The sequence below is a fragment of the Chlorocebus sabaeus genome, chromosome 9 (genome assembly GCF_047675955.1).
Source record: "Chlorocebus sabaeus isolate Y175 chromosome 9, mChlSab1.0.hap1, whole genome shotgun sequence".
In the NCBI taxonomy this organism is placed as follows: Eukaryota; Metazoa; Chordata; class Mammalia; order Primates; family Cercopithecidae; genus Chlorocebus; species Chlorocebus sabaeus.
Genome location: NC_132912.1, coordinates 12,195,924 through 12,216,522, shown reverse-complemented (window position 1 = coordinate 12,216,522; position 20,599 = coordinate 12,195,924). Strand labels below are relative to the sequence as shown.

General features: G+C 44.3%; 1 protein-coding gene across 2 annotated transcripts in view; it reads left to right on the top strand.

Annotated features, from left to right (window-relative positions):
* Positions 1-8,807: 8,807 nt before the first annotated feature.
* The window catches only part of UPF2 (UPF2 regulator of nonsense mediated mRNA decay), a 126,673-nt gene continuing 114,881 nt past the window's right edge, over positions 8,808-20,599 (top strand). The window contains exons 1-2 of one of the 2 annotated variants that reach the window (XM_008002258.3): positions 8,808-9,118; positions 16,901-17,283. In XM_008002258.3, the coding sequence (XP_008000449.1) occupies positions 16,919-17,283 (365 nt within the window). In that variant the 5' untranslated portion in view covers positions 8,808-9,118; positions 16,901-16,918. Of the gene's footprint in view, positions 9,119-9,204; positions 9,278-16,900; positions 17,284-20,599 lie in introns of those variants that run through there. The other variant, XM_008002259.3, reaches the window with a different exon arrangement.

Below are 20,599 nucleotides of genomic sequence, written 5' to 3'. Positions count from 1 at the left end.
TTTTTCTTTTTTCTTTTTTTTGAGACGGAGTCTTGCTCTGTCACCCAGGCTAGAGTGCAGTGACACGATCTTGGCTCAATGCAAACTCCACCTCCTGGGTTCAAGTGATTCTCCTGCCTCAGTCTCCTGAGCAGCCGGGATTACAGGCGCCCACCACCACACCCGGCTAATTTTTGTATTTTTAGTAGCAGCTGGGTTTCACCATATTGGCCAGGCTGGTCTCGAACTCCCGACCTCGTGATCCGCCGGCCTTGGCCTCCCAAAGTTCTGGGATCAGACGCATGAGCCACTGCGCCCGGCCGAAAACAGATATTTTAAAAAGTATTCCAATATAAGGTAATGAATGTTGTAAGATGGGTGATCAGAGGCTGCTGCAGGAACCCAGTTGGGGGCTGGCACCTCAGTATTTGTAAGGTAGTGGTGATAAAAAACGACTTTCCTGAGGAAATAACACTTGACTTAACTAGTCTGGAAATATTCATGGGAGAAAGGACATTCTAGGCAAAGACATAATGTGCACCAAGGGAAGAGGAAGTCCTATGTATGCAGGTTGTTATGGCTGGAACTTAGACACGTGGGGAATGTAGCAAGAAGTGAGACCAGATGCGTAGACAAGAGCCCATGATTAGGAGCTCCTGCTAAGGATTCTGAATTGTACCCTGTAAGCCAGTGGCTTCCAAAGTGGCTTGGCAGAAAGAATTTACAAACTTTTGTCATTATCAGTTGCACTAGGTAAGAAAACTCTTCCTTTTTTCTCCCGTTTCTTTTTCATCTTCATTTGTAATCACTTCTTTTATTGTTTGTTTGTTTGTTTGTTTTTGAGACGGAGTTTCGCTCTTGTTGCCCAGGCTGGAGTAAAATGGCACCATCTCGGCTTAGTGCAACCTCCACCTCCCGGGTTCAAGCGATTCTCCTACCTCAGCCCCCTAAGGAGCTGGGATTACAGAAGTGTGCCAACATGCCCAGCTAATTTTGTATTTTTAGTAGAAACAAGGTTTCACCATGTTGGTCAAGCTAGTCTTGAACTCCTGACCTCGGGTGATCCACCTACCTCAACCTCCCAAAGTGCTGGGATTACAGGCATTGCGCCACTGCACCCAGCTGTAACCCCTTCTTTTTAATCTTCATTTAATCTTCAGTGTCTTGGCACAGATTCCTAATGACTGAAGTAAAAGGTTTCAGGTGCTCTGGTTTCTCTAAAGTGTTAAGGCAAAGAAAGGACTGTTGAAGTACTATTTATTCAAATTGCAAAGCTATTTGGATTACGTTTGTGGTTTCCAACATGATTTAGTAATAGCCAACACTTAGAACATTCTAGAGCATGGTGCTAAGTGCTTTTATTTCAATTACCTCCTTTACTCTTCACAATACCCCATGAAAGAGTACTATTATTATCATGATTTTTAAGAATAAAAAGCTGTTATTTAAACTGGTTGAAAAACGAGCCCAAGTTCAAATAGTGAGTAAACGTTGGAATCAGAGTTTGAACTCGTGCAGTCTGAGTGCACAGCTACCTGTTTCTTGCTTCCTGACCTGGTCATTTCTGTCCTTTTTCAAAAATCTCGGGTCCTCTGGACTCATTCTTTCTCCCTACACTCCCACAGCTCTTCAGGATCACCTACTGGTGTCCAGTTCTGTCCCCTTTCATTCACTTAAGGTTTTGGCTCCTTCCTGTCTCTTTTTTTTTTTATTATTATTTTTTTGAGACAGAGGCTCGCTCTGTTGCCCAGGCTGGAGTGCAGTGGCGCGGTCTTGGCTCACCGCAACCTCCATCTCCCAGGTTCAAGCGATTCTCCTGCCTCAGCCTCCCGAGTAGCTGAGATCTTACTGTCTTCTTTGCAGAATTTTTTCTTTTATTTATTTATTTATTTATTTATTTATTTATTTATTTATTTTTGAGACAGAGTCTTGCTGTCGCCCAGGTTGGAGTGCAGTGGTATGATCTTGGCTCAGTGCAACCTCTGCTTCCCAGGTTCAAGCGAGTCTCCTGCCTCAGTCTCCCCAGCAGCTGGGACTACAGGCCTGTGCCACCACGTCTGGCTACTTTTTTGTATTTTTAGTAGAGACGGGGTTTCACCATGTTGGCCAGGTTGGTCTCAAACTCCTGGCCTCAAATGATCTGCCCGTGTCGGCCTCCTGACGTGCTGGAATTACAGGCTTGAGCTACCACACCTGACTAATTTTTGTATTTTCAGTAGAGACAGGGTTTCACCATGTTGGCCAGGCTGGTCTTGAACTCCTGATCGCAAGTGATCCGCTTGCCTTGGGCTCCCAACATGCTGGGATTACAGGTATGAGCCACTGCACCCAGCCTATTTGCAGCTTTTATTTACTCCAGTCTGTCCATCTTCCCCACCCACACTCATGCATTCCTCCTTTCTCTTCACCTCCCTCCTCGCCCAGCTTAGATTCCATGATCCTCCATTCTAATCATTCTCTTACAAACACCCTCGATTCCCTTACTCTTCTCTTTGTCTGTCATTACTGTCATGAAAAAAAAAAAAGCCCAACCGTGATTAAACTTAACTTTCCATATCTTCTGGAGAAACTGGCATGTGCCGGTGGGGCGCAGTGGCTCATGCCTGTAATCCTAGCACTTTGGGAGGCCGAGGTGGGCGGATCACCTGAGATCAGGAGTTCCAGACCAGCCTGGCCAACATGGTGAAAGCCTGTCTCCACTAAAAATACAAAAAAATTAGCTGGGTGTGGTGTTGGACACCGGTAATCCTAGTTACTCCGGAGGCTGAGACAGGAGAATTGCTTGAACCCAGGAAGCAGAGATTGCAGTAAGCCTAGATCCTACGCCATCCTGGGTGATAAGATTGAGACTCTGTCTCAAAAAGAAAAAAAAAAAAAAAAAGAAACTGGCATGTGTAGGCTGGATAATTTTACTTCCCTTTTTTTTTTTTTCAATACGGAGTTTCCATCTTGTCGCCCAGGCTGGAATGCAGTGGCATGATCTCACTCAGTGCAACCTCTGCCTCCCGGGTTCAAGTGATTCTCCTGCCTCAGTCTCCCGGTTAGCTGACATTACAGGTGCTCACCACCATGCCTGGCTAATGTTTGTATTTTCAGTAGAGATGGGGTTTCACCATGTTCGCCAGGCTGGTCTCGAACTCCTGACCTCAGGTGATCCACTCACCTGCCTTGGCTTCCCAAAGTGCTGGGATTATAGGCCTGAGCCACTGTGCCCGGCCCTGGTTTTGCTTTCAACTCATGACCTCAGAGCTCAAGGAGCTGCTCAGCATAACCTGGAAATCCCTAAGGGGCAGCTCACTGGCTTTCAACACTCTTCAGTCTCTCTCACATTCTCTCTTCTCTTTTCAAACCTGCCCAACTGTCTCCCTCATCTCACTTTTAACTGATGACTGTGCCTCAAATTTCACTGAAAAAGAGTAACGATTAAGAAGAAAATCCAGGGCTGGGTGTGGTGGCTTACTTGTGTAATCCCAGCACTTTGGGAGGCCGAGGTAGGAGGATCACGTGAGGTCAGGAGATCGACACCAGACTGGCCAATATGGAGAAACCCAATCTCTACTAAAAATACAAAATTAGCTGGGCATGGTGGCGGGCACCTGTAATCCTAGCACTTTGGGAGGCTGAGGTGGGTGGACTGCCTGAGCTCAGGATTTCCAGCCAGCCTGGGCAACACAGTGAAACCCCATCTCTACTAAAACACAAAAAATTAGCCAGGCGTGGTGGCGTGCGCCTGTACTCCCAGCTAGTGGGGAAGCTGAGGCAGGAGAATTGCTTGAACCCGGGAGGCAGAGGTTGCAGTGAGCTGAGATCGTGCCACTGGACTCCACCCCGGATGACAGAGTGAGACTATCTTTAAAAAAAAAAAAAATTAACTGGGCACGGAGGCACATCCCTATACTCCCAGCTACTCAGGAGGCTGAGGCAGGAGAATCGCTTGAACCTGGGAGGTGGAGGTTGCAGTGAGGGAAGATCGTGCCACTGCACTCCAGCCTGGGCGACAGAGCGAGATTCTGTCTCAAACAAATCAACATCAAATAAAAAAACCCACACATCGGCTGGGCGTGGTGGCTCACTCCTGTAATCCCAGCACACTGGGAGGCCGAGACGGGCGGATCACAAGGTGAGGAGAATGAGACCATCCTGGCTAACACAGTGAAAACCCGTCTCTACTAAAAATACAACAACAAAAAATTAGCCAAGCGTGTTGGGGGGCGCCTGTAGTCCCAGCTACTCAGGAGTCTGAGGCAGGAGAATGGCATGAACCTGGGAGGCGGAGCTCGTAGTGAGCCAAGATTGCACCACTGCACTTCAGCCTGGGCAACAGAGCGAGACTCCGTCTCAAAACAAACAAACAAACAAAAAACCTCTTTATCTGTCATGTAAAAATACAAAAAATATACAAAAGTAAAAGGTGCAAAACCAAACAGATTCCTCCCTGATTTCACATTCTCCTATGGCTACATTTTTCTGCTGCTTTTCTCAACACAATTTCTCATATATGACTCCACTGTTTCCATCTCCAACTTAGTGTTCAACCATTCCACTCTGTCCCCACCACATCACTGACCTGCATCTGTAAGGTAAGCAGTGGTTCCCACATTGTTAATGCAACCAGCACTTTTCTGTCCTCATATTCTTCGCTGTCCTAGTAACACAGAAGACAGCTTCCCACTTTTCCCTTCTTGAAGCACCTCTTTTCTTGGCTTTCATGATGCCACACTCCTGGTTTTCCCTTTCTTCATTCAGTCTCCTTTTCAGAGATTTAACCTCTGTATGTGGAAGTTTCTCAGGGCTGAGTCCTGGACCTTTTTCTCCTGCTTCATTTTCTTGGTTGATCCCATCGATTCTTTTTTTTTTTTTTTTTGAGATGGAGTCTCACTCTTGCTGCTCAGGCTGGAATGCAGTGGCACCATCTCGGCTCACTGCAACCTCTGCCTCCCGGGTTCACGCCATTCTCCTGCCTCAGCCTCTGGAGTAGCGGGGACTACAGGCGCGTGCCACTATGCCTGGCTAATTTTTGTATTTTTAATAGAGATGGGGTTTTGCCACATTGGCCAAGCTGGTCTCAAACTCCTGACCTCAAGTGATCTGCCTTCCTCGGCCTTCCAAAGTGCTGGGGTTACAGGCATGAGCCACTGCGCCTGGCCTGAACCCATCCATTCTTATGGCTGTAAATACTGTCTGTATGGATGACTTTCAAAATTTCATCTCTAGGCTGGGGCTCTCCCTTGTGTTCCAAGTGCCCATTTGACATTTCTAGTTGTATAACTAGGAACTTCAAATTCTCCAGGTTTTAGCTCAAATTTTACATCATTGAAGAGCCTTTTCCTGAGTATAAAACAGCCACCCTCTTCCCTCTCTCCTGTTACTCTGCATTACATTACCCTTTTTCCCTTTCAGCATTTATTCTAACCATCACAATTTTTATGTTTATCTACGATCTACCTCCTGCATTAGATTGTAATCTCATTCATTTGACTTTCACTACTTGCCAAGTGCTATACTAAGCACTTTATAAGTCTTATCATTTGATTTACTTTTTTTTTTTTTTTTTGAGAGGGAGTCTTGCTCTGTTGCCCAGGCTGGAGTGCAGTGGCGTGATCTTGGCTGACTATAACCTCAGCCTCCTGGGTTCAAGCAATTCTCCTAACTCAGCCTTCCAAGTAGCAGAGATAACAGGCGCCTGCCACCATGCCCAGCCAAGTTTTGTATTTTAGTAGAGGCAGGGTTTCACCACGTTGGCCAGGCTAGTCTCGACTCCTGACCTCAGGTGATCCGTCCGCCTTGGCCTCCCAAAGTGCTGGGATTACAGGTATCAGTCACGGCACACGGCCAAGCCAATATTAATTTACTTTTTTGACTAGCCATATTAAAAGCTTGACAAATAAAACAGGTTAACCTCACATTGCTTGTGTTCTATTTTGGTGGAATTCAGAGAAGCCAGTGTTAGTAAACTGATTTTCGTCTTACAATTCCACAAGAAATCCCAACATGATTTGGTAGTAAGCACCATTATGTTTCATATGTTTATATTTGTTTAAATGCACCCTCAATACTTATATTTCTTTTTTTGTTGTTGTTGAGACCCAGTTTCACTCTTGTTGCCCAGGCTGAGTACAATGGCATGATCTCGGCTCCCCGCAACCTCTGCCTTCTGGGTTCAAGTGATTCTCCTGCCTTAGCCTCCCGGGTGGCTGGGATTACAGGTGCATGCCACCACGCCTGGCTAATTTTGTATTTTTAGTAGGGACAGGATTTCACCATGTTGGCCAGACTGGTCTCGAACTCCCAACCTCAAGCGATCCGCCCTCCTTGGCCTCCCAAAGTGTTGGGATTACAGGCGTGAGCCACCGCGCCTGGCCAGTGCTTATATTTCATATTGAAGGGACACACCCCAACACATTTACTTTTGGAAACTGTTAAGCAGAAAGAGGAAACACTGAAAAAATTTCTAGCAGAGATATACCAAGAGGTAGGTATTTTTAAAAAAGCAGCTTAAACTAGGTTAAACATTGGTTTCTAAAAGATCAAAGCTGGATTTCCTCATGGAACAGCACACTCCCAGTTCTCTGAGGTCAGGGGGCAGAGGATGTAGTTAGAGCTGGTTGGCCTCATATGATGCCTTTTTCTTTTCCTTAAAGTCAGGATTTGTCCTTCTCTGTAATTGTAATCTCTTTGTCTGGCCTTTGCTTTTGTCTGTGAAGCTGCCACCAGCTAGGTTTTAAGTAGCGAGTAGCATCGTGTAGGTCTAAATAAAAACTAAATAGCTTCATTCTCTTTTTTCCCCATATAGAACAGTTCTGTCAATTGCAGCAGACAAAAAGAACAATGAACATTTTTGAGACTTTTCTCAAAAATTCATCTTGAGAATGTATTTTCAGAAAATCATAAAGTTTGAATTATCAGAATAAAAAATGATGGCCTCTTCACAGTGGGGTGTTTTTTTCTAGTTAAGACATTACAATGATATTCCCACATCAGGCTTTTGGTGGCTGGCTTGACATCTGTCTTTGGATGTAAAATGATTGGCAGCATTTTCAGTTTACGTAAAAGTTTGCGTAGAGCCACAGCAGAAAGAACCTGGGTTTTTGGAGTTAGATTTGAGTAGAATACTAGGTAGTATACTTACTAATTTTGTGACAGTAAATTAATCTGACTCAACTTTTATAAAATGGTGACTGCAATTAAAATCACAAATGTAAAATAGCAAATGCTCAACAAAAAGGCCCTCCTCTTTTAGGTGATTTTAGGTGATTTCCTTTTAACACCTGATTAAAGGCAAAGGTTGACTTGATTTACAATGAGAAGGATTTATTATATTTATTGAGAAGGATTTATTATATTTATTAACAAAGAGGTAAAGCTTTTTTCTATTTTTTTTTTGAGACAGAGTCTCGCTTGCTCTGTTGCCCAGGCCAGAGTGCAGTGGCGCTATCTCGGCTCACTGCAACTTCTGCTTCCCGGGTTCTAATGGATTATCCTGCCTCAGCTTCCCGAGTAGCTGGGATTACAGGCGCTCGCCACCACGTCAGGCTAATTTTCTATTTTTAGTAGAGACGGGGTTTCACCATGTTGGGGCCAGGCTGGTCTGGAACTCCTGACCTCAGGTGATCCACCAGCCTCGGCCTCCCAAAGTGCTGAGAATACGGGCATGAGGCACCATGTCTGGCCAGAGGTAAAGCTTCTTAAGGTAATCCGACAAAATGAGAAAAAGAAACCTTGAAGAGAAGTGTGGGTGGCTATCACCAACATGGTATTTGGGGGCAGTTCTCATCATTGTTTATCAAGGCTGCAGAATAGCTGTATTCATCTTTCTCTTTTACTACCCTTTAAATGATTGACCTATGTGTAGTGTGTATTTTTTTAAAATACAGGAAGCAGCAACACTCGGTATGAGAGGATAATTTGCGTGCTAAGAGTAAATGGGGAAGCAAACAGTAAATAGAGAGAAACGGGCAAAGGTTGAGTCATAGGGAACCTGGACTTGCCTCAAGTATTTGTGGTTGGTAGTAGCTCATTATGTGTGCTTGGACACCAGGTGGGGCCCCCGCAGGCCAAGCAAACGTCAAGACCAGTTTCGCACCCTTGTTCCTCTAGCTCCGGACCAGCCAGAGCCACCTACTCGGATCATGTTCGCAGAACCCAGCACTGTTTCGAGGCCAGATGCACCATTTCAGCAATTCAGGAGGAAATAAGCAATGTGGATAAACTGACAACCCATTTTTAAAAGTCGGCCTGGGTTCGCATTCAGAAGAAATGTCGACGCTAGCCATTTTTTTTTAAACGGGTGATTTGATAACTCAGGGAGGTCTTTCCACTGTAATAAAAACTTGCTTGTTAGAACTGGGTGTTTTCTAAGAAGTGTATGGAAAAAGCCTTAATTCTTCTTCGCCCTGGGTGGTTTTTACCTCGAACACCTACAACTGCTACTGAAATCCCCCCGCGGGACTTTCGATGTCTTCTAGGGCATTCTTAAAACTAGACCCATTCCTAAGCGACTCCCACCTCCCAAACCAGCCATATGCTTTAGTTTCTCCAGTTTCCAATTTTCTAAATCTTCAACGTCTCCCCTCGAATTAGTCCAATCAAACTTTCTCTTCTTAGACCTCTTCCTTACGTTCGCACCAGGAAACTCCCAGGAGAATCACGTGCCCAGGCTTGTCCTTAATGGCGCTCCGTAACCCTCCCACTATTCCACCACCCTTCCTCGCCTCCCGTGAGCTCCGCCCCGCCCCATTCGCGCTTCCCACCCCCATCCCCCGCGAAGTGCTTGCGCCTGCGCAGCTCCAATTCAGGCGCTTTCCCTTTCCTGGCGACCAATCCACTTCCTGCCTCGGGTCCTCGGAACACTCCACCTCTCCGCTGGGGCCCTGGCTTGAGGTGCTGGTAGTGGCTACCTTACGCATTACCTGTCTGAAAAATTCGCTCTTCTCATCGACTGGGGAATTTGGAAGAGCCATTAAGTGGGTGGCACTTATATGAGCCTTTGCCTCGGACCCGCCACCCCAGAGTCAAGCTGAGGGCATCGGCATGCCGCGGGGAGGGCGATCAGGACTGTTTTTAATCGGGCAGTCGCGTGGACGGCCTTTTCCCTCTCGCCTCCTTCCGCCCCGCCCCCACTCTCAGCCCGGCCGCGCTGGTGAGTGGCGGGCGGGAGGGCCGGCGGGCGGAGGGAGGAGGGGGAGCTAAGGGAAGGCGGGCCCTCGGCTGCGAGATAGGTGGGGGGAGGGGAGGGGAGAGCCCGAGCGCTGGAGTTGGTGCTGGGAAACCCGGGGCTAATGTTGACAACAGGCTCGAGGTGAGTCCCGGGGATCCTCCTTCCCCTCCGCTCCAACGATCGGGAAGAAACGGGGCTGGGGGGCACCGGCCTAGAGTCCTACTCCCTGGGGGACCCCAGAGGCGACTCCGCACTCTCGCTCTCCGGGGTCGGCGAGCAGTGGAGGGACCGCGAGTCCGGTGTCGTTCTTCTTAGACCCCCTCTCTCCGAGGCTCCCATCAACGCGGGAGCCCCCGGGCCGGGCCGGGCATGGGGGGCGGTGGAGGAGGTGCCTGCCCCACATGCCTGGGCCGGGCCTCGGGGCTGGAGGCGGGGAACCCGCGGTGGAGGGGCGAAGGTGTTCGGGGGCGTGGAGGAGAGCGAGGGGAGGTCGGGGGAAGCTCCTCGAGAGCCGGGAGGGAAGCGAGGGCGAGGAAGTGGGGAGGGCGCGTGTGTGGGAGGCTGCGGAGTGGGGAGACCGGCCGGGGAGGCTTCTGTGGCGAGGGAGTGTGGGGCGAGAAGTTGGGGTTGGGGCAGCGATGGTCTGCGAAGGTGACCGTGGATACCTGTGGGAAGGGGAGTTGTGGCGGGGAAGTGGTGTGGTGGGTGTAGACGTTGCCACACCACCAGAGCAGGGGTTTGTAGGAGAGGTGTGTGTAGGCGAAGGGGCTTGGGGTGTATCTGGGGATGGTGGGCATGGGCTGTTTGGTTGACTGACTTTTAATCACATAGGCTGGTTGATTCTTCACTTTGCCTTCACCCCTTCAAGGCTCCAGGCACTCTCTTCTTGCTAGGACTGTTGGACTAAGGAAGTGACCACAGGATATTTGGTCCCCAGGTTGGCAGAGCAGAGCCAGCTGGGTCCGCTCTGGGGTGGTCGGACCTTCAGTTCTCTTGCTCTTCTTGGAGGACTTACACGGCACGAAGTGATGCATCAGATCAAAGTGAAACGCTCGCTGACGCTTTATCTCATTTCCATAGTTCTTCGGTGTTCCTTAACATCGTCAGTCTCCTCATTTGTGAGCTGGGACAATTTCTAACAATTCTTAACACATCCTTTATACTAAGGATGTTCTTTAAAAAATAAAGTCAGAAACTGAGAGAGAGTGTTCCTGTGCTGTTCTGTCCTTACAACATTTTGACTAAGAATTGAAAGGTGAAACAGCATTCTTTCACTCTGGAGTGTTTTCGGAGCACTCTGATTGGGATTTCATACATAACCCATATGGTACTTTGCAAGGGAATATCTTTAAAAAGGAAACACCCCCTTTTGTGCCCTCTTCCCCCCATTACACTCCACTGGTACTTTTACTAGTAAATTAGTTTTACTTTCTTTTGGGAATTCAGAATATATTTGGAATACCAAATAAAATATACAGTTCAAGTGACAGGACACTATTTTGGGAGCTAGGAAGGTGGTTTTAAAGCATGGTTTCCTTTTAAGGGTAGTCTGAATATAAATTGTATTCAGCAAACTAATTTGTAACAGCTAATCGGATTCCAGCGAAAAGATCACGACTTTTTCTCGTTACTATCTTGAGAAAGGACCTTTTTAAAATTGTAGTTTGGACTAGAAAAACTTTTGGAAACACTTTAGATGACAAGTTTGGCTGTTAAAGCTTGAAGTTATTGAAATAAGAATTTTAGCATTTTATTAAATAACACTTAGTGCTCAGTTTTTTAAGTCGACATAAAACAAACGTGTTTTGAGGTGAGTCATAGTGTTTGTATATTTTATTCGTTTTAGTGTAGGTAGTGAAAAAGAGCACTGGGTAGTGAGTGTTGATCCAGCCATGGAAACTAGCTGTGTAATCTTGGGTAGGTGACTCTGCTGCTGTCCTTGGAATGTAAAAATTGAGGATAGAAGTAGATAAAATCTAATAGTCTTTATTTGACTTTACAAGTCTTTCATTGTATGCTGAACTTCTCAGTGTTCTTTGTGAGCGAACATTTATTAATGCCTCCCTCATGCTAGTTACTATGCTAGAATTTTAAGAACTTTACAAGATAGATAGCAGTATATCCTTCTTATTGATAAATAAGTGGACTCAGAGAAGTTGTTGCCTGATTTCTGTAACTATCAGGCTGCATAGTTGGGAGGCAGATTTAAAATCTGTCGACTTCCAAGCCCATGTATGTTGTTTTCACAAGTTGCATTGCTGCCTCTTCATGAACTTTTAGATTTTTGTCTTATTTTTTTGTTTACGGAAGTTTAGTTCCAAGTATACTTTGGGTGTATGCTTGTAATGTGAGGATGAAGTGATTGAAAGAAGATACCAGTATCAGGACTTAAGGGTTATGGAGAATCTGTTTTATTATGCTCTAGGGTAGAGTCTATTCCCTTTTTTTTTTTTTTTTCTTGAGACGGAGTCTCGCTCTGTCACCAGGCTGGAGTGCAGTGGCGCCATCTCGGCTCACTGCAACCTCCACCTCCTGGGTTCAGGTGATTCTCCTGCCTCAGCCTCCTGAGTAGCTGGGACTACAGGCGTGTGCCACCACACCCCGTTAATTTTGGTATTTTTAGTAGAGACAGGCTTTCACCATGTTGTTGGCCAGGATGGTCTCGATCTCTTGACCTCGTGATCTGCCTGCCTCAGCCTCCAAAGTGCTGGGATTACAGGCATGAGCCACTATGCCTGGCCCCGAGTCTAATTCTTGAATGCCTACTATAGCTTTATTTTATATAGTAAGTACTTAAAATTTAATTAACAAATGAATCTTATTAAAGAGTCATAAAAGTTTGGGACTTTGTTGAACTAATAAATGATGACCTTTGTGAATTTGTCAAATACTAGATGAATTTCTTAATCTTTTCTTTGAAGAATTTAAGATTTTATTTTATCTTTAGAAATGAGACATGAGGCCAGCCATGGTGACTCATGCTTATAATCCCAGAACTTTGGGATGCCAAGGTGGGTGGATCACCTGAGGTCAGCAGTTTATGAGACCAGCCTGACCAACATGGAGAAACCCCTTCTCTACTAAAAATACAAAATTAGCCGGGCATGGTGATGCGCACCTGTAATCCCAGCTACTCGGGAGGCTGAGGCAGGAGAATGGCTTGAACCTGGGTGGCAGAGGTTGCGGTGAGCCGAGATCGCGCCACTGCACTCCAGCCTGGCAACAGAGTGAGACTCCATCTCAAAAAAAAAAAAAAAAAAAAAGAGACATGAATTGTAAGTTCTGATGTCATTCTTTGTAGTTTCCTATGGTCCTGAAATGTTACTTGTTGATGTATCACATCAGAAAATGTGAAATCTATATAAACTTTTTTTCACTTAATGATTAATATCCCTCAATAAGATCATGTTATTACCTTAGATATTAAGTTGTCCCCATATGTTTCAGCCAGAGTCTGCTAAAAGTTAAAAACATTGTGTAAGAACTGCTTAACCACTATGAAGGATTCTTTCTACTCTTGAGATTCATAATTCTATGGTTTGCCATAGTCAGTATTTACAAACAAATCTTCCATCTCGCAATTTGGTACTCTTAGGATTCTTTGGTTCAGAGGATGGGTTCAGATTCCCATTCTGTCACCAGCTGTGCAGGCCTTGGTCAAGTTACTTGGTCAAGTCTCAGTTTACTCATTTATAAAATAGCGAAAATAATACCTACCTCATAAAGATTTTAGTATTAAATGAGATAATGTATGTAAAATGTTTAGTATGGTACCATGAGTAGTAAGTATTAGTATTATAGTCTCTTTGAAAGTTTGCTTGGTTTAAGGGCATGATATTTTCACATTAAAGTTGGATATTTAATTGAAAATGTATAAGAATCAATAACTACACTTGTAGATAATATAAATGCTGGCTGGGTGTAGTGCCTCATATCTGTAATCCTAGCAGTTTGGAAGGCAGAGGTGGGAGAATCCCTTAAGCCCAGAAGTGTGAGACCAACCAGGGCAACATACTGAGACCTTGTCTCTATTTTATTAAAACAGTTTTTTTTTTTAAATTAAAAAATAGATAATATAAATGCTAATGTTGTCTTGGTGTAGAAAGAATGCTTTTTCATTGTTTGTTGTTGTTGTTGTTGCCTTTTTTTTTTTTTTTTTTGAGACGGAGTCTCTGTCTGTTGCCCAGGCTGAAATGCAGTGGCACTGTCTTGGCTCAGTGCAGCCTCCGCCTCCTGGGTTCAAGTGATTCTCTTGCTTCAGCTTCCTGAGTAGCTGGGATTACAGGCGCCCTCCACCATGCCTGGTTAATTTTTGTATATTTAGTAGAGACGGACTTCACCATGTTGGCCAGGCTGGTCTTGAACTCCTGACCTCAAGTGATCCTCCTGCCTTGGCCTCCCAAAGTGCTCGGATTACAGGAATGAGCCACGGTGCCCAGCCTGCTTTTTCATATATTAAAGGTGTTTTGTGTGTGTGTGTGTGTGTGTGTGTGTGTGTGTGTGTGAGATGGAGTCTCACTCTGTCGCCCATGCTGGAGTGCAGTGGCACGATCTCAGCTCACTGCAACCTCTGCTTTCTGGGTTCAAGCAGTTCTCCCTCAGTCTCCCCAGTAGCTGGGATTACAGGTGCCTGCTACCACGCCCAGCTAATTTTTGTATTTTCAGTAGAGATGGGGTTTCACCATGTTGGCCAGGCTGGTCTCAAACTCCTGACTTCAGGTGATCCGGCGTCCCAAATTGCTGGCGTCCCAAATTGCTGGGATTACAGGCATGAACCACTGCGCCCAGCCCCTAATGACGATTTTAAAAATAGGACCAACAGCTTTTTTGTTGTTCTGAGTTTTACCAGTGGGGTTAGCTAAAGCTTTTAGGTGTCACTATCAAAATAAATGCATAGAACAAGGGAGTGGAGAGCAATGACGGAGTAAAAGAAAAAATAGAAGGAAAAGGTAGCTATGATAAGGTATAGGCTGTGGCATATATCTGCAAAAATTAAAGCGTTTCCATTAGCCTACGTTGCTTTCTGTGGTATTAACATTTTATTAGAGTACTGAAGTAAAGTATTTTTGTCTTTAAAAAATGTCAATATTGCAAATGCTTTTTGGTAACCTAGTTTTAAGTGCTGTAATTTAAAACCTATATTTGAAAATATTTAAGAATACTATTGCTTTTAATAAAAAAAAAACTAAGGGGTGGCCGGGCGCTGAGGCTCATGCTTGTAATCCCGGCATTTTGGGAGACCAAAGCAGATGGATCACTTGAGGTCAAGAATTCAAGCAGCCTGGCCGATATAGTGAAACTCGTCTTTACTAAAAATACAAAACTTAGCTGAGTGTGGTGGCACATGCTTATAATCTCAGCTACTTGGGAGGCTGAGGTGGGAGCATCACTTAAACCCGGGAGGTGGAGTTTGCAGTGAGCTGAGATCGTGCCACTGCACTCCAGCCTAGGCAACAGAGTGAGACTCAAAAAAACAAAAACAAAAAAAGAAAAAAGAAAAAACAAACACTGAAGCTCAAAAATACAATGGCTCATGCCTGTAATCCCGGCATTTTGGGAGGTGCAGGTGGATGGATCACTTAAACTCAGGAGTTTGAGACCAGCCTGGTCAACGTGGGGAAATCCCATCTCTACTAAAACTACAATTACCTGGATGTGGTGTTGAGCACCTGCTGGCCCAGCTACTTGGGGGGCTGAGGCAGGTGGGTCACTTGAGCCCAGGAGGTCGAGACTTTAGTGAGCTGTGATCATGCCGCCACACTCCAGCTTGGGTGACAAAGTGAGACCCTGTCTCAAAAAGAAAACAAAAAACTAACAAATTTAGGTAATTTTCTACTTCTAAAATAGAATTTTGATTTTCTTTTTTTTCTTGAGACAGAGTTTTGCTCTTGTTGCCCAGGCTGAAGTGCAATGGCGGGATCTCGGCTCACTACAACCTCCGCCTCCCAGGTTCAAGCGATTCTCCTGCCTCAGCCTCCCGAGTAGCTGGGATTACAGGCATGCGCCACCATACCCGTCTAATTTTGTATTTTTAGTAGAGACGTGGTTTCTCCATGTTGGTCAGGCTGGTCTTGAACTCTAGACCTCAGGTGATCTGCCCACCTCGGCCTCCCAAAGTGCTGAGATTATAGGCATGAGCCACTGTACCCGACCGAATTTTGATTTTCTTATATACAACTCTTAGATAATTTAGGAGTTAAAATGTGAAACACTGTGCCTAAAAGAAATTAGACAACTAGTTCTGAGTAGAGAAATATATTTTTAGAAAAGAAAAATTCAGAATTTTCCTGAAAAGTACAGTTTTTTGTTCCACAGTTACTTTCAGTTAACTGTAAACCTGTACTATAGGCCAGTGCTGTCCAATAGAGCTTTCTGTGGAAATGTTCTGTATCTGTCCTGCTATGTATGGAAGCCATTTAGCTACGTGTGGAATTGAGCACTTGAAATACAGATACTGACTGAAGAACTGAATTTCACATTTTATTTAATTTTGATTAATTTACATTTAAGTAACCACATATGACTAGTGCAGCAGTTTTGGGGTGATAATTTTGTCTCCAAAGGATATTTAGCAATGTCTGGAGTTAATTCGGTTGTCAAAATGAGGGAGGAGCTACTTGTATGCACTGCATAGCAGGCAGGGACACTGCTAAACCTCCTACCGAGCACATGGTGGCCCCTTCCCTCTAAAACCAAAGAAGTATTTTGCCCAAACTGTCAGTGGTGCTGAACTTTAGAAACCCTGGGCTAATAACTACTCTGTTTTGGCAGATACAGCACGGAACATACGGATTTTATGTTCATGTTTGTTTATAAATTAACTTTGACTAATATAGGTGAAGAAGTTAGAAGTCTAGTTTAATTTGAGATAGTTAACAGTTTTTGTATCTGAAAGTTTGGTGATAAGGTTAGAGCAATGAAGTGAGATTTGTGAGTCCGCTGTTCTGTTTTGTCTGTTGACATATAGGAGGCAAGGGCTTGTTTTTGTTTCCTTTCTCAGCTGAAATACTGAGATTGAATATTATATGAAATAGTGAACCACCATCTTTCATGGTTGTCAAATGCTAGGGTTAAAGCTGACTCAAAATGTTCACAGATATATTCTGAAGTTTTTTTTTTTTTTTTTTTGAGACGCAGTCTCGCTCTGTCGCCCGGGCTGGAGTGCAGTGGCCGGATCTCAGCTCACTGCAAGCTCTGCCTCCTGGGTTCACGCCATTCTCCTGCCTCAGCCTCCCAAGTAGCTGGGACTACAGGCGCCCGCCACCTCGCCCGGCTAGTTTTTTGTATCTTTTAGTAGAGACGGGGTTTCATCGTGTTAGCCAGGATGGTCTCGACCTCCTGACCTCATGATCCGCCCATCTCGGCCTCCCAAAGTGCTGGGATTACAGGCTTGAGCCACCGCGCCCGGCCATTCTGAAGTATTTACAATTAAATGACATATTGTTTTGGAGTTGATAGTGGCTGAATCTGAGTGATGGGTACGTGGAGGTTCCTTATATTATGCTCTCTACTTTTGTTTGGGCTTGGATTTTTCTTTATAGAAAGTAAAAAACAAGTACTTAGACATGGGCATAACTAATAATGATAGGATGAGAAATGTGACCAATAACTTACTTTGTTACAGAAATAGTATTCATTTTACATGCCCGCATTTACTCTTTTACAATTGCCAAGTTGTATTAATATGTTCTGTTTAAAAAATAGTGTCATATCATTTTAAAAAGTCACTGCATCTATGGTACTGACATTGTTTCCCTCTTACAGATTGTCCTGGGTCACATAATGCCAGCTGAGCGTAAAAAGCCAGCAAGTATGGAAGAAAAAGACTCTTTACCAAATAACAAGGAAAAAGACTGCAGTGAAAGGCGACCAGTGAGCAGCAAGGAGAGGCCAAAAGACGATATCAAGCTCACTGCCAAGAAGGAGGTCAGCAAGGCCCCTGAAGACAAGAAGAAGAGACTGGAAGATGATAAGAGAAAAAAGGAAGACAAGGAACGCAAGAAAAAAGACGAAGAAAAGGTGAAGGCAGAGGAAGAATCAAAGAAAAAAGAAGAGGAAGAAAAAAAGAAACATCAAGAGGAAGAGAGAAAGAAGCAAGAAGAGCAGGCCAAACGTCAGCAAGAAGAAGAAGCAGCTGCTCAGATGAAGTAAGGCAGTTGATTGTATTTATTGATGTGAGGGAATGGGAAGATTGGAAATTTTGGGAAAAAAACATTATTTGAAATGTAGTGTCCTGGGTGCAGCTCTTTAAGAGTTGGGAGTATCTTAATTTACTTGTTCTGTTAGTTTCACTGACTAGGGGTATGCTAAAGGTGCGTTAATTATTCAAATTAAATAATAGTAACAATCTTTAATGAGTACTATTTGAGGTCTTGGGTAATCTGTGTTTTGTTTTAAATTTTATTATTTATTTATTTATTTTGAGATGGAATTTTGCTTAGTCGCCCAGACTGGAGTGCAGTGGCGCGATCTCAGCTCACTGCAACCTTTGCCTCCTGGGTTCAAGTGATTCTCCTGCCTCAGCCTCCCGAGTAGCTGGGATTACAGGCACCTGCCATCATGCCCGGCTAATTTTTGTATTTTTGTAGAGATGGGGTTTCACCGTGTTGGCCAGGCTAATCTTGAACTCCTGACCTCAGGTGTTCATCCGTCTAAGACTTTTTTTCATACAAAATTAGGCATGGTGGCGCGCGCTTGTCGTCCAGTTACTCGGGAGGCTGAGGTAGGAGAGTCGCCTGAACCTAGGAGGTGGAGGGTGCAGCGAGCCAAGTTTGTGCTACTGCATTCCTGCTGGGGCAACAGAGCAAGACTGCATCTCAAAAAATAATAATAAAATAAATAAAACAAAAACTTTTTTTCGTGGTATGGTAATACTCCATTGTTAAAAAAAATCGAAAACCTTCAGTTGGCTGCTGTTTCTTGAGTTCTTATGTATCAGGCCTTGTACAGAATATATTAGCATCTATCCTTAGGACAATCCCAGTGAAGTAAGTTTTATGATCCTCATTTCACAGATTAATAAAATGAAGTTTAAGGAGGGTAAGTTGGTTAAGGTCACAGCAAATAGTAGAGCTATTGGGATTTAAAGCTAGGTTGGCCTGACTTTAAAACTTTTGACTATTCATTAAGCACAATTCCACAATGCTTTCCATTCTTATCTTTATTTAAATCTATTTTTAACCTTGTAATTCTGTGCAAGTAAATAATAAACTAATGAAAAATGTAGTTCTTAGAGGAAAAACACCAGAGATGCATCAGCAGTAACTTTGTTGAATAGCTTAAGCTCTTCTCTAAATATGAAACTTACTAGGCCAGGCATGGTGGTTCACGCCTGTAAACCTAGCACTTTGGGAGGCTGAGGCAGGAGGATTGGTTGAGCCCAGGAGTTCAAGACCAGCCTGGGCAATATAGTGAGACCCTGTCTATATGAAGAAAAGTAAGGGAAAGAATAATATATAACTTATTTATTTTTTAATTAAAATTTTTTTTTTTTAATTTAAGAGGGCAGCTTACCTTTTTTAAGCTTCATTTTGTGGATCTCTAAAATGAGGCTCGTAGAATTTAACTTCATTGGTACTGTCTTAAGGATATTTGCTAATGTATTTTTACAGTGCCTGGTAACATAATAAGAGCTCAACAAACTCCAGCTAGGCTGGAGTGTAGTGATGTGATGGCAGCTCACCACAGCCTTGACCTCCCAGGCTCAAGCCATTCTCCCACCACATCCTCCTTGATAGTGGGGACTACAGGTGCATGCTACCACACCTGGGTCTTTTTGTACTTTTTGTAGATAGCGTTTCACTGTGTTGCCCAGGCTGGTCTTGAACTCTTGGACTCAAGAAGTCCTCCTGCCTCAGCCTCCCAAAGTTTTGGGATTATAGGCATGAACCACCATGTCTGGCCTGAAAAAATCGTTTTTTGGAAATGATGTCTTGCTATTTTGTCTAAGTCTGTAATTGCTGAGCTCAAGCGATCCTCCCACTACAGCCTCCCTAGTAGCCGGAACTACAGATGTACACCACTGTGCGTGGCCAAATATATAATTTAAAAAGCTTTTTGCAAGCACGATTTTGTATATAGATCTCTAGAACAGCCACCTTTCTTCTCAGAGTTGTTCTTTAGAACTTCTGCTTTCTTCCCTTTTTTGTGGGGGTGATGGGGGCATTGCTATGTTGTTACCCAGGCTGGAGTGCAGTGCCTGTTCTCAGGTTCCATCATAACATACTGCAGCCTCCAACTCTGGGCTCAAGTGATTCCTCCTGCCTCAGCCTCCTGAGTATCTGTCATTACAGGCTTGTGCCACCAGCCCTGGCCAAGACATCTACTTTTAATAAGGAACAGAAGCCTTAGGTCTGCAAGACTCTAGTAGTGCCTAGTTTTGGAATATTCAGAACCATGATTCTTGAGAGATTCTTTTTTTTTTTTTTTTTTTTTTTTTTAGACAGGGTTTGCTCTGTCACCCAGGCTGGAGTGCAGTGGCTTAGTCTCAGCTCACTGCAATCTCTGCCTCCTGGGCTCAAGCGATCCTCCCACCTCAGCCTCCTGAGTAGCTGGGACTACAGATGCATACCACTACGCTTGGTTAATTTTTGTATTTTTTGTAGAGACAGGATTTTGCTGTGTTGCCCAGGCTGGTCTTGAACTCCTGAGCTCCTGGGGAAATTTCAGATATATGCAAAAATAGAATAGTGTAGTGAACTAGTCCCCCATCTACCTAGCATCAATAATTACCCACTTTCTCCTCCTGGAGTATTTTAAAGGATCATAGCATTTACCCATAAAAACTTCATTATATATCTTAAAGTGTTTTCAGTGCAGCTGAAAATTGAGTTATTTAATGTATGTACGTACTTTCTTTTCTTTCTTTTTTGAGAGAGTTTCGCTCTTGTTGCCCAGATTGAATGCAATGGCACAATCTTGGCTCACCACAACCTCTGCCTCCCGGTTGAAGCCATTCTCCTGCCTCAGCCTCCCGAGTAGCTGTGATTACAGGCATGCGCCACCACACCCAGCTAATTTTTGTATTTTTAGTAGAGATGGGGTTTCTCCATGTTGGTCATGCTGGTCTCGAACTCCTGACCTCAGGTGATCCACCCGTCTTGGCTTCCCAAAGTGCTGGGATTACAGGCGTGAGCCACCGCAGCTGGCCTTGTACATACTTTCTTAAAATGTACTTTCACTGCTCATTTTGTATTTGTGTGTTGCTGGGAGACTTCAAAGAGATACTTAATGTTATCAGTGATAGAGGCCACCTTTCTGTTAATATATTGTAGTTTTTAGTGGAAAAATCAAATAATTATCTTGTAACTCGGGTGATTATCTCAGAAAGATGAAAATCTACTTTTTAAGAGATTTATAGATATGTGTATAATTTTTTGAGACAGGGCCTCACTCTGTCATCCAGGGTGGAGAGCTATGGTGTGATCATGACTCACTGCAGCTTCAACCTTCCGGGCTCAAGCG